The sequence below is a fragment of the Schistosoma mansoni genome, chromosome 3, assembly GCF_000237925.1.
Source record: "Schistosoma mansoni strain Puerto Rico chromosome 3, complete genome".
Taxonomy (NCBI): Eukaryota; Metazoa; Platyhelminthes; class Trematoda; order Strigeidida; family Schistosomatidae; genus Schistosoma; species Schistosoma mansoni.
Genome location: NC_031497.1, coordinates 12,214,394 through 12,226,425, shown reverse-complemented (window position 1 = coordinate 12,226,425; position 12,032 = coordinate 12,214,394). Strand labels below are relative to the sequence as shown.

The window sequence follows — 12,032 nt, the reverse complement described above, 5'->3', positions numbered from 1 at the left end:
GTTTATTCACCAAATATCTGAGATAACGAGTCAACCATTTGGAAATAAATGTCTCCGACAAACAAATATTCATTGCGTTTCGCTATAGAAATATGTAATATATACAGTCTTAAAAGACATTACACATGGTTCTGAAGAAAATACGCCTCGCAAACTTGAATTTAAAGGAATATTCCTTCTTATATGAAATATCCTGGTAATAACTACTCGTACCCACTTGTACGACTGAGAGACACGAATAAATAAACCCGTATAGATGTACTGAGTTTTATATAAAAAAAGTACACAGTTGGGGGGTCAATTTACTTAAGAACAGTTGATGAACAAATATTCTCCGTAGCTTATCAGTTAACCAGTAACTGTAAGTCTTAACTGTTCATTCTAACTTGTTATATCCTAACAGTCACTCTCAGTTATCCAATACTAAACACAGTGAATCACTGGGCCCAATAAAATTAATATGCATTGATTCATGTGTAGCAGTACAAATGATCACAAGTACATGATTTTTGTGATTATAACATGTTAACATGTGGAAATTTTATTTTTGTTATTTAGAACTATTTCACATCAAATTTCGATGGTTGATTTTTTTCTGTCTTTAATTTGATTGCTTAGAATTGCTTACTATGAGCTTCTTATGCTTTATCTAACTTCTAAGCTTATTCTTCTGTGCCTCCATAAAGATCATTTTGAGTTATCACCGAATCAGATAATATTGTTTTGTAATGGTAGTAATAATATTGAGACTAGCTTCATGGCCTTTGTAGAATTTCTTTTCCTCAATGTGTTATCTGTAAATAACTACGTATTTTGTACTTGATGTAGATTTTGTGGGATGAAAACGAAGTAGGGGCAATAGATTTTGGTCCTTTTGATGTAGAATCTGTGGAAAACATTGAAATTGAAAGGGAAAACATAGTATCAACCTCTTCATCCGGAATGCCAGATAATCCAAGCGTTGATGCTGCCAGTCAGTCTAATGTTACATTGTCAATAGACGAAAGAAAACCGATAGTTGCTTCTGGTGCATCTGCTCGTTATCTTTTAGACTCTGCTGATGGACGTCAAGCTCTTTTAAATGATCTACTTGAATTGAATGCGTTTCTTCAACGTTTTCAGGAGGATTTATTCGAACGATTAGATAATGAAAGTGAAAATCAGCTCAGCAGAACTGGACGTAATGTGTTCAAATCTTCCGGTGGTGTTCGTTGTGATACTATTCAGAATATGATCATACAGGTTGAAAAATGTTTTATTAATAAATTAAATGCTCGTTATCAAAATACTATTATATGTACATAATATCTATAGTTTCCTATACACGTTTTTGTAACTTGTATTATGTTCCTCATGCTTCTTCAAAGATGATATCACTTCATTTTGCAGTATAAAATAAATCCGTCTGAAACGTTACATTTATATATAAAACTAGTCTGTTGTTTATTTGTGGTATCATTATCTAAGAAGCGAATGAAATATGCAACTATCTTATTAATTTTAAGAAATAAGTATCAAATATAATTATTCAGGTCAGCACTCCTTAATAGTTTGCTTATTTGACTGAGACATGAGTCTGAGCACCAGTAATAAAACTTCAACGCAGTAGATCAATATGTACGTAATCTTATCCGGAAAGCAAAGCCTATTTAGGATTGTTACTGAATCCAAACTAATGTCCAAATGTTTGAATATTACGCTACTATTACTTAATGCATTGCATTAGTTTTTTTAACATTCCTCTTGTTTTTATCTTCTTCGGATCAGTTTATACTTGCTATTTCTATCCCTTTTTTACTGTGTGATGTCGAAAAAATCAACTCACTTTTCCTGAACTTCCAACGGATAGTCCTTACTATTTCGCGGAGCAGTGGTTAGTGATAGAAATGTATTCAGTAGTCGTATACGAAACTCCAATTCACATCTATTGTGTGGAGGTATTTTACAGTGTCAGTCTGTTAATCATGTCATATGTAGACATTTCCTACTTTTAAGATGATTTGTTATCTAGGCCATTTAGAACAGATCAAATATGTAAATGAACATTCTTCCAGCTTCATCATTATCTTATGTTGTTGTGAAGTCAATGATATCTAAATATATTAATAGTTCAAACGACTTACTACCCTTTAACTAGCTGAATATCGGTTTCTTTAACTACCTATACTGGATGGCATATAACTTCTATTCGATACGAAAATATGCCTTAAATCCCTTCTTATCCATCATTTATAATTGAAGATATGTCAAGAAATTATAGATTTCAATAAGAACTCAGATGCATTAAACCTCTTCATTGTTGTTAATATACGTAATGCTTTCATACTTTATTTTTGCTTATGTTTTTTAGAATGCTCCAAATGATCTGCTGTCATATACATCAAACGACATATCTAAAATGATTGAACTTGTTAAAGAAGCTTTGACTAAGCTGACTACCAGGTAGTTTTAGTAATTACTACTCTATGGTCTAAATATGAAATATCTACCACATGTAACTAGTTTATGACTTCTTTTTTTGTTTATTTAAAGTTCTTTAAGCCAATTAATGATGATACGAACTAGAATAGGATACTTAGATCGATTGACTGATCGACTTTTGGATTATAGACGTCAAGCAGAACTGGCTAGAACAAGAGTTAGTCAGACACAAAAACTGATCGATAAAGCATTATTAGAGCAACAGGAGAAGACAACACAACTTGCACAACTCAAGAACTCTTGTAAGAAACTAGTTAGCTTTGTAAGTTTTGTGCTATTTACTAATATACTATTACCATTTCTACCAATTTCAGTACTTTAATTATGTGTGTTCGTAAATTATCTTTATCCTGAGATGCTAGGTTATGTAGCTTCGAATCTATGCCACTTGGTACTATTAAACGAGACATATTTGCATTCATGTGAAAATCAATATTCATTTGATTGTAACCCCGTCACTCAGTACCAGACACTTTCTATTAATCACTCGTAATATAATCTTGATGATTACCTAATCCACCTAAAACTACATACTCCACGATAGTTGGAAAATAATCGTTTACTACATTTCTAATGGTGTCCTAACACCTAGTACAGACTCCCACTATACCTTTAGATACATTGAATCGAAATCTAGCAACATCTCAACATTTTTACCAGTTAGTCTATAACTAAGTAGTAGTCCTTGTATTTTTGTCTAGAACTTGAATTTGTTTTTTCTTCAAAACGTTGATTTTGCTGGGTTCAAGCAATAACTGAATGCTACCAAAGTCATATATATCACCAAACAAGTTAGAAATCTGGAGTTCATTATAGTGTCTTAGGTGAATATTTCATTTGCATATTCATTATCGCAGTTCAACTGATTAATTCAGTTTTGAAAGTTGACATAGTTTTTAAAACAGTACCCATTCTTGTTTCATGATTTCAGTTGGAGGATGAACTATCGAGGATCTGCAATCGCCAAGTGCAAATAACTGGACAGTTTTGCGATCTCTAATAGAACACGCTAATTCCACATTTTCTAAATGTTTAATTACCGATAAATCTCCTAGTTTTGCTTTTTAAACTGGGTATAAAATCCAAACTGTGTTTGGTGAAGAATAACTGTCCGCGGAATGCCCCCAAATGCCCTGGTACGGTCGAGAGTAGGGAGAGTCCGCTTTCCCTCTCGAAATACTCCCACATGGCCATGAATATATAGCCTCTGCCAGGGAAGTCCTACTCACTGCCTTCTCGTGGCGGGGGTGTTGTTCAAGAAATTGAGAGGACGAAAAGCGAATGTCTGGCGCTTTAACCGGGTTGGTGGACATGGAAAGTTCACCTAGGGGAGTTGGAAAACCCTGATTCCGAACCAATGGTGCACATGGGCTCCAGTATCCTGAGGGAACAAATGGCGTGTGAACCAATCGTTGGTCAACGGCTACCATGGGATTGCATCTCCTTACGATGCTCCACTGCCTTGTGGATCAGATCTTTCGTTCAAAGACTCCGGGTGTGGGCCCCTAAGAAAACCACCTGCTTCAGTTCGGGCACCTGGGCAGTATCACGGCCCTCAAGCAAATCGAATGAAATTTGTATGGCGCATATGTATCTAGTGCTTCCTTGTACCAATATTTATTTGTTTAAATAAATAAATAAATAAAAGTGTTGTTCTATCTTTTCTGGATAGATCAAGTAAAAATTCCGTTTGAGAGGTTGCTCTAGAACACAAAGTGTTTCAAATTCTGGGAAAGTGCTCCAATTTACAACCAAAATGCACGATCCCAGTCAAATCAAACAGCACAATCAATATGGCAGCCGCCAGAATAATATCAACTAAAACAAATTAGATACAGTTCAAGCAGAAACATAGAAACCCAGTGAAAGTAACAGAAAAACTGAGAAAACTATTATGAAATGAAATATTACAATCTCAATTGGCATCAAAAGGATTAACAATATGCACAAATAAAGAAATCATTAAGAAGTTGCAAATTTATACATGGAGGCATTTTCACCTTCAAAATGGATCTTACACTGTAATACCCTTCTTTCTCCGATTTTGTTCACGTAAATTTGTTGTTTCTTAAATGTACACCCCAGTTTTCTTTATTTAGAGCATTGGTACTGTGAAGACATATTTCCTCACGAAAGTCCACAATTGTGTAGAAGTGACTAATGGTCAAGTTCACTATAGTTGTTGAAGATTAGACCTCTAGGTCAAACGCTCGGGCAGTCCCTCCTAAGAGAACTACGTATCTTGGTCTAGGCAGGCAGGCAGTATTCCAGTCCGCACACTAACTGAATGATTTGTGTCGTGCATATGTCTTTTGTGCATCCTTGCACCAGTGTTTATGTGTTTAAATAAATAAACAAATACAAACCAAGTTTATTAGGCGTCTCAAGCCAATCACCTTCCATGACCTCCTGTATCTGGAAACCCGGATGCCGCTTCCCATGGCATCGCTATTGTAGGTATAGCATTGAGTCCTAGGGCATTATTGGCTTTTTTAGACTGGATCCCAGTAGACAGTCACCCCAGCTCTACCCGACAGCATGAAACAGTAAAGACTCGGATAAATAGGTACACTCATCGAGGGAGGGTAGCAGGGTCTGACAGGTTTACACCTGAGATTTTCAAAGATGATGGTCCAGAATTAGCAGTGAGATTGACTAAGATCTTATGTAGGATTTAGGAACTGGGCGTAATCCCACCTGAATGGTCCCAATCACTGATTGTGCCAGTCCACAAGAAAGAACAAAAGTCCTCTTGTGACAATCAAAGAGGAATCAGTTTGATTAATATAGCGTCTGAAATATTAACTCCAATCAGACTTTGTCAAGTGTAGCTCAATTTAGGCAAGCTCTGTCGAGAATGTAGGAGATTCCAAATTGGTCCATAACGCTGTTTGAGGAGGAATTAAATTAAGTAAGCGTTTCACTTGACCGTATGTTTATTGGTAGGCCATTCCATTGCATAGTGCATAACAAAGAAACCTGGTCTGATTAATTTGATGTTCTCGATATCTTTAATACACAATCATGATTCCGATGGTTATGACTACCATATTTGGCAAACTTTAAATTATCACAATGTACTGCAGTTTGATTAGATTAAATTCGGAGAATTTAAGTTTACTTCATCGTAAATATGGTGGATTAAGTTGCCGTGCTTCACTTCATTTCATATATGATAGTTGTGGCTTTGTACTTTCTCAATTTACTGTTGGTTTAAGGAAAGTATGCGAATGATTATGATTGAGCAGTATTTCAGTAGGGGACAAACCCTTACATTGTGGGGAGTTATTTTCGATTTTTTTATGTTGAAATTACCTTTCATTAACACGGAAAGTCTGTGGGATTTAGAGGGTTATGATGTAGCCTGTACAATGAGTGAAAGACTCTCTGAATATATCATTCCTTAATCTCAGATTCTACTTAACAGTCTAAATTCCAACTTGTTCAGCTGCAAGTTTATCTGAGGGTTGAACGTGACGAGATACATTTGCCAAGATTTTTCGGTATTCACTACGACTTCTGAAATTTCGCTGGTGAATGTAACGAGAGTATGTAATCTGAACTTGTGAACACCTGCTTCACTTACTCGTTCAACAGAAGGACCATCAATTGCACAATCACTGTCAAAAAACAAAGTCTCGTTTCAAAGAGGCCCTATTGGAAATGATTAGTATAATGGTGCAACTGGTAGATAAATGGAGGAAGTAACAAAACAACGCAGAAATATTGTTAGCTACCGGATACCGCGCAACACAATAGTTGAGGCGATACTTAAATAAGTATGTTTTAAAAATCACCCAGCCGTTACAAATGCACGTATACTGGCGAACCATGGAACCATGCAGTTTAGTGAATTGCATACGCCTGTTTCTCCTTGTGAAGGATGACAAGCTGCTCACCAGTGTTCTCAACCAAAATCTATCCTGAGCCATCCCTTCCAGTAGCTACTAATTCTTTCAATGTCTGTCTCAAATTCCTAACACAGTGAGTTCTTGGGCTTTCCTCCCTTCTGTTTCCCTTCCAAGTTAGGGCTGGCCTCATGATGCAGTTTGGCTATTTCGGCAATGTATTCCCTATCAACTTCTAGAGTATTTTTATAATCTCCTTCTCAGAAGGAAGCGGGTTCGTTCTCTCCCAAAGTAGGCTGTTGCTACTGATATCTGGCTAACAGACATTGGGTATCTTGCGTGAAAGATTGTCCATAAGTACGTGAACTGTTTTGATGATTGTCGTGACAGTTCTGTGTTTCAGCTCCGTACAATAGAACTGTCTTGACGTATGCATCTAAGATGCTGTTTTTGATGTTGGCAGGTGTATTAAGATATACGTGGTCCTCAATTGTAGGAATGTTACCCGTGCTTTTCCTGCCCTTGCATTCACATCCACATTATATCCTCCCTGTTCATCGATGGTGCTGCTGACCAGCAATGTGAAAGTTTCCACCCCACCCAGAGTTTCCCCATCATGTAAGATTTAGTTGGTGCTTTCTACGTTGTATTTCAGGTTCTTTATTTTTCCTTGCGTGTTGAATGTGTCACATGAATTTGGGGTTTTACAACGTTTTAGCCAATAACACCTATTGTGAATCGTACCCACCAGGCGAAATCAAAAAACAGATGCAAGAGGTTCGAAGATATATTTGAGAGGTTATCAATATATCGTGGATCGACTGATTTAACCTGGCTAGCGATTGCAGGGTATGTTGATCACGATATTTCCACTCGTGATCAGGTGAGGATGCACTACCGAGCGCCTTCACCTAGGTGAGTCCATTAAAACTAATGTGGTCAGCATCAAATGTCGAAAACATAGAGAGCTACTGTGTAAAGACCGACTTACTTAGCTCTTTCCCATTGTAGGAAGCAATTTCCTACAGGGTTAACTTTAAGCTATTCTCTAAACTGTCGAATACAGAGTCTTGGTTTCGCCAAAGTCAGAACGAGTAAGCTATTTGGCTTAATAGACTTTATCTGTTTCTAAAACGTAAATTAACAACATTAGTATACGAATAAACAGTAGTCTATTACATAGGGAAAAGGTGAAATATAAATGACATACCGAACAGTAACTGGAGAATAGGAAAAATGAGTCAAAAGGGAGAATATTGTGTTAGAATGAACATAAGATTGTGATTGGTGGATAAAACAAAGACAGTCATACAAGGTCAAAGAATTTAGTGCGGTGGTGAGCGTTTCACTTATCATTGGTGTGTTCGCTTATCGATTTCACTTTACACTCCCCCCGAAACGCGAACCACGTCCGTCGTCGTATGTCACCGTCAGATAACCGACTTCTTCCAGTAGAGAGAGGCTCCGCACATCCCGAAAGCTTTCTTCGTTTGCCATTCTCAACCTGGCTACACGATCTCGTCCAACTGGGCCATAGCTTACCTGTTCGACAATGGCTTTAGACCATAGACGTCTGCTCGTTTCAAAGCTACTAACGAGAACTTGGTCGCCCGGTTGTAAATTCTTGTATGTGTTCAACCATTTATCTCTTGTTTGGAGAGTCGTTAGATATTCTCTTATCCACCTATACCAAAATGCGGTGGTTAACCTCCGAGCTCCTTTCCATCTTTTATTGTATAATAAAGTCTTATCCACAGAAACATCGTCGGGTGATAATCCTCTGTAAGTCAACAACGATTTATCCGGTATAAGAGCCTCTAGGGTGCCAGGATCATCCGTCACTTAATATTTAATATCCTTAAAGCTTCATCGATCGGCACACTTTGAAATAAAAGCGCTCTTAGAATAGTTCAATAGATGACCGATGAAATGGGAATATTTAACTGTTCTTTTGCATACTTGCCGACTTTAGTACAGAAAACACATACTGTTAATTCCATTCTGAGCATAGTAACTAGTTCTAGAGAAGCAACTCTAAAGGAGCAATGAATCTGACGAGAAACACTTTCATAACGAATATACGTAACAACATCATACGCAAGCTCAGAAGCATCAGTAAAACAATGAATCAGAGATGATGGTTCAAACCCTGGTTTCAAACATCTTGGTATTCTTAAGTAGTTCGACTCTTTTGTGTGTCTACGCCAAATATTCCACTTCGCTTGACAATCTATGTGTAACCCTGCGTCCCAGTCTAATTTCTGCCGACAGGTATCATGTAAAGTCATTTTTGCTGGTAGTATTATTAAGGCTATAAGCCCTACTGGATCACGAATAGATGCTACGTATGACAAAATATTTCTTCTGGTTAGGTTTCCGTGATACTCACGAGCTTTGAAACATGATTCTTTTTGTTAGGATGTTCCACTCTATTCCCAGAGTTCGCTTACTCGTCCCATTAAACTCGCAGACGGTAACGTTTCCTTCAGTACGGTCTTCCTCTGGGTTGAACTCCAACACTTCAATATTATTGCTAGCCCATTTAGTTAAATTATATCCTCCCAAACTTATGAGTCTTTTGAAATGTGAATACGTCAGTTTAGCTTCTTCTATAGCATCCTTACTTATCAATAAGTCGTCAACATAAAACTGTCCCTCAGCTGAGTGCCTAACAACCCTGGGAAATTCATCTTGATTGTCAGAATTCGTTTTCTGCAAGGTGAACGTGACGCTACATGGCGATGAGGTTGCTCCGAACAGATAGACTTTCATTCTATAGATCTCTGACTCCTTTTCTAAGTCCCCACCTGGCCACCACAAATACCTGAGAGCATCTCGATCATGCGCCGGAAATACTACTTGATGGGACATGGCTTCAATGTCCGCCGTAAGACCTATCGGTCGTTGCCGAAACCTGGTAAATACGTCTACTAGGTTATCGACTATATCAGGTCCAGTATAAAGATTCTTGTTCAAAGACGTTCCAGCATACTGAGCTGCACAATCAAAAACTATTCTTAACTTGTTAGGCTTCTTGGGTTGAAAGACATTGTGATGAGGAAGATACCGAATTCGCCCATCGACGTGGTTATCGTTTATCTTTTCGGCATAATCTCGTTCTATATACTGAGTCATAGCGCTCGTACAGTCTTGGAGCAACTTCGTATCTCGAATAAGTCGACCTTTTAAACAGCTAAGTCTGCGTTCTGCTAATTTCTTATTACTAGGTAACTTGTGTTCGAGCCTCCAAGGCAGAGCTATTTGATAATGCCCTTTTAACTTTTGCAATGGATGTGATATAGCGCTGGGTGCTGTACGATCTTCTACAGACATCGATGTAGTACAACTAAACGAATCTTTGAATTCAGTTAGGTACAATTGTTCAAACTTATCCTCTAATTCCTCTTTGTCTGAGAGGTAATTAAGTACACGGCTGTTCTCATGAAGTTCCCTGTAGGGACCGAACAGCGTCCAACCTAATAGAGTCCTCACGGCAGACGGTTCATTCGTATTTCCGGTTCTTATCTCTTTCATCTCGCGTACATTCGGCACACTACACCCAATCAACAGTTTGACATTCTCGTTTTCTATACTCGGAAAACTTATGTCTTTTAAATGAGACCAGGTTGCCATTTGATTTGCCGTTGGCACAGTCCTGTGAACCGACGGTAGTTTTTTGACTGTCAACACTTTCTGCACCTTAACAGATGACGAAAAATCTATCGAGTGCAACTCTACATCAACCTTCTTGGATATCAATGACGAGTCATTACTAAGAGTTTTTAAAGACACCGTTGTTGGTTTTCCCTCAAGGCTCAACTCCTCAGCCAGATCATCAACGATGAGGGACGTATCTGACCCACTATCTAGCAAGGCGCAAGTCTGAATAATCTTCTCACCATTTTTTATCCATACAGGCACCACTGCAAATGCTACTGGTCTCTGCATACGCTTAACACTCCCCTCCGTACATAACTGAGTATTAATGTAAACATCACTATTGCTATCTCTCTGTTTTTCCTGCTTCTCGTGTAATAGGGTATGATGTCTCCAACCGCATCCTTCAACAACACATGACCTCGGCGATCGACAGTTTTTTGCTACATGGTTAGCTTTCAGACAAACATTACATAACTTGTGTCTAAGAACGAATTTTTTTCCTTTCTCTAACATTCATGTCTTGAAACTTTTGACATTGATCTAAAGAATGATTACCTGAGCACTCCAAACAGGATAAACTAAGTAAGGAGACATTGTCATCATTAGTACTCGCATAGGATATCCTTGCTGCATTGTAATCTGCACTAATTCTACCTTTTAAAACCCCAACATCCCTATTGTCACTATTACTACCGCGGTTGACGAGTAATCCATATCGAGTATTAGCCATATCGGCTTGTTCCTTTACAAAGGCAGTAAGGTCGGCGAACAGAGGCTCATGACCTCGTCTGATAATCTTATAAGCTGTCTTTAGCCACTTTTGTTGAACATGTGTCGGTAATTTCAGAACCATAGCTTCAATAGTTCTGGTAGAGTTTAGGTCAGAAACGTAATTCATTTGTTCGAGAGTCAAACAGCATGCTTGCATTTCCCGGGACAATTTTCTTAAACCATCTAGTTGGTTCCTTTTTATATTGGGAAAATTTAGCAAGTTGTCGATGAACGTGCGTGCTATTACGTGCTTTTGACCAAAGGTTTCTTCTAAAAGCTTTAGGGCTTGATGATAGCCTACCTCTGGTTCTAGTATAGCACAATGAAGAATGGCGGCTTTCGCTTCGCCGTCACAATATTGAATCAAGTAATTTAGTTTAGCTCTAAATCCAATATTCTCGCATCCGATGCATTCCTCAAAATTTCTAATAAAATTCCAGTAATTTGTCGGTGTACCGTCGAATCTTAAGATTTCCCTTTTTAATAAATACAGATTTTTTAATATTACATCCTCGCTGTTGTTTATTGATCGACCGAAACCCTCACTTCCCTGGCGACGTAACTTTTCTAGCTCAATTTCTTTTTCTAACTGAGTTATACGTAGTCTAGCCAAGTCTAATTCTATCATGCTATTAGTTTCGGGTTTGCCCTTTTCAAGTTGGTCCTCATCATAAACTCCCAGACGATGGGGTGATAACTCTGGAATATCATCGGGATCGTAGTATTTATTAGGAGCCATTTCAGTAAGTATATCGAAGTTTACTGTTCGAAACTTTGTAGGAAGCAATTTCCTACAGGGTTAACTTTAAGCTATTCTCTAAACTGTCGAATACAGAGTCTTGGTTTCGCCAAAGTCAGAACGAGTAAGCTATTTGGCTTAATAGACTTTATCTGTTTCTAAAACGTAAATTAACAACATTAGTATACGAATAAACAGTAGTCTATTACATAGGGAAAAGGTGAAATATAAATGACATACCGAACAGTAACTGGAGAATAGGAAAAATGAGTCAAAAGGGAGAATATTGTGTTAGAATGAACATAAGATTGTGATTGGTGGATAAAACAAAGACAGTCATACAAGGTCAAAGAATTTAGTGCGGTGGTGAGCGTTTCACTTATCATTGGTGTGTTCGCTTATCGATCTCAGATTACACCCATGTTGAGCATTGGTAATCTAGAACAGTCACACTATAAACTAAATAATCCTCAGAATGGTGAGACTATAATTAATGGAACAATCAATCAGATTTATCATAACATTCACTCACC

At 37.8% G+C, this 12,032-nt stretch overlaps 1 protein-coding gene across 1 annotated transcript in view; it reads left to right on the top strand.

Moving 5' to 3' along the window:
* Smp_127510 (putative myosin XV) overlaps window positions 1-2,803 on the top strand; it is a gene marked incomplete at both ends in the record, with an annotated part of 195,567 nt that extends 192,764 nt beyond the window's left edge. Inside the window, 3 exons of the mRNA XM_018799252.1 lie at window positions 829-1,242; window positions 2,351-2,442; window positions 2,533-2,803. Of these exons, the coding sequence (XP_018651060.1) occupies window positions 829-1,242; window positions 2,351-2,442; window positions 2,533-2,803 (777 nt within the window). The remainder of the gene's footprint in view (window positions 1-828; window positions 1,243-2,350; window positions 2,443-2,532) is intronic.
* Between the last annotated feature and the right edge of the window lie 9,229 nt (window positions 2,804-12,032).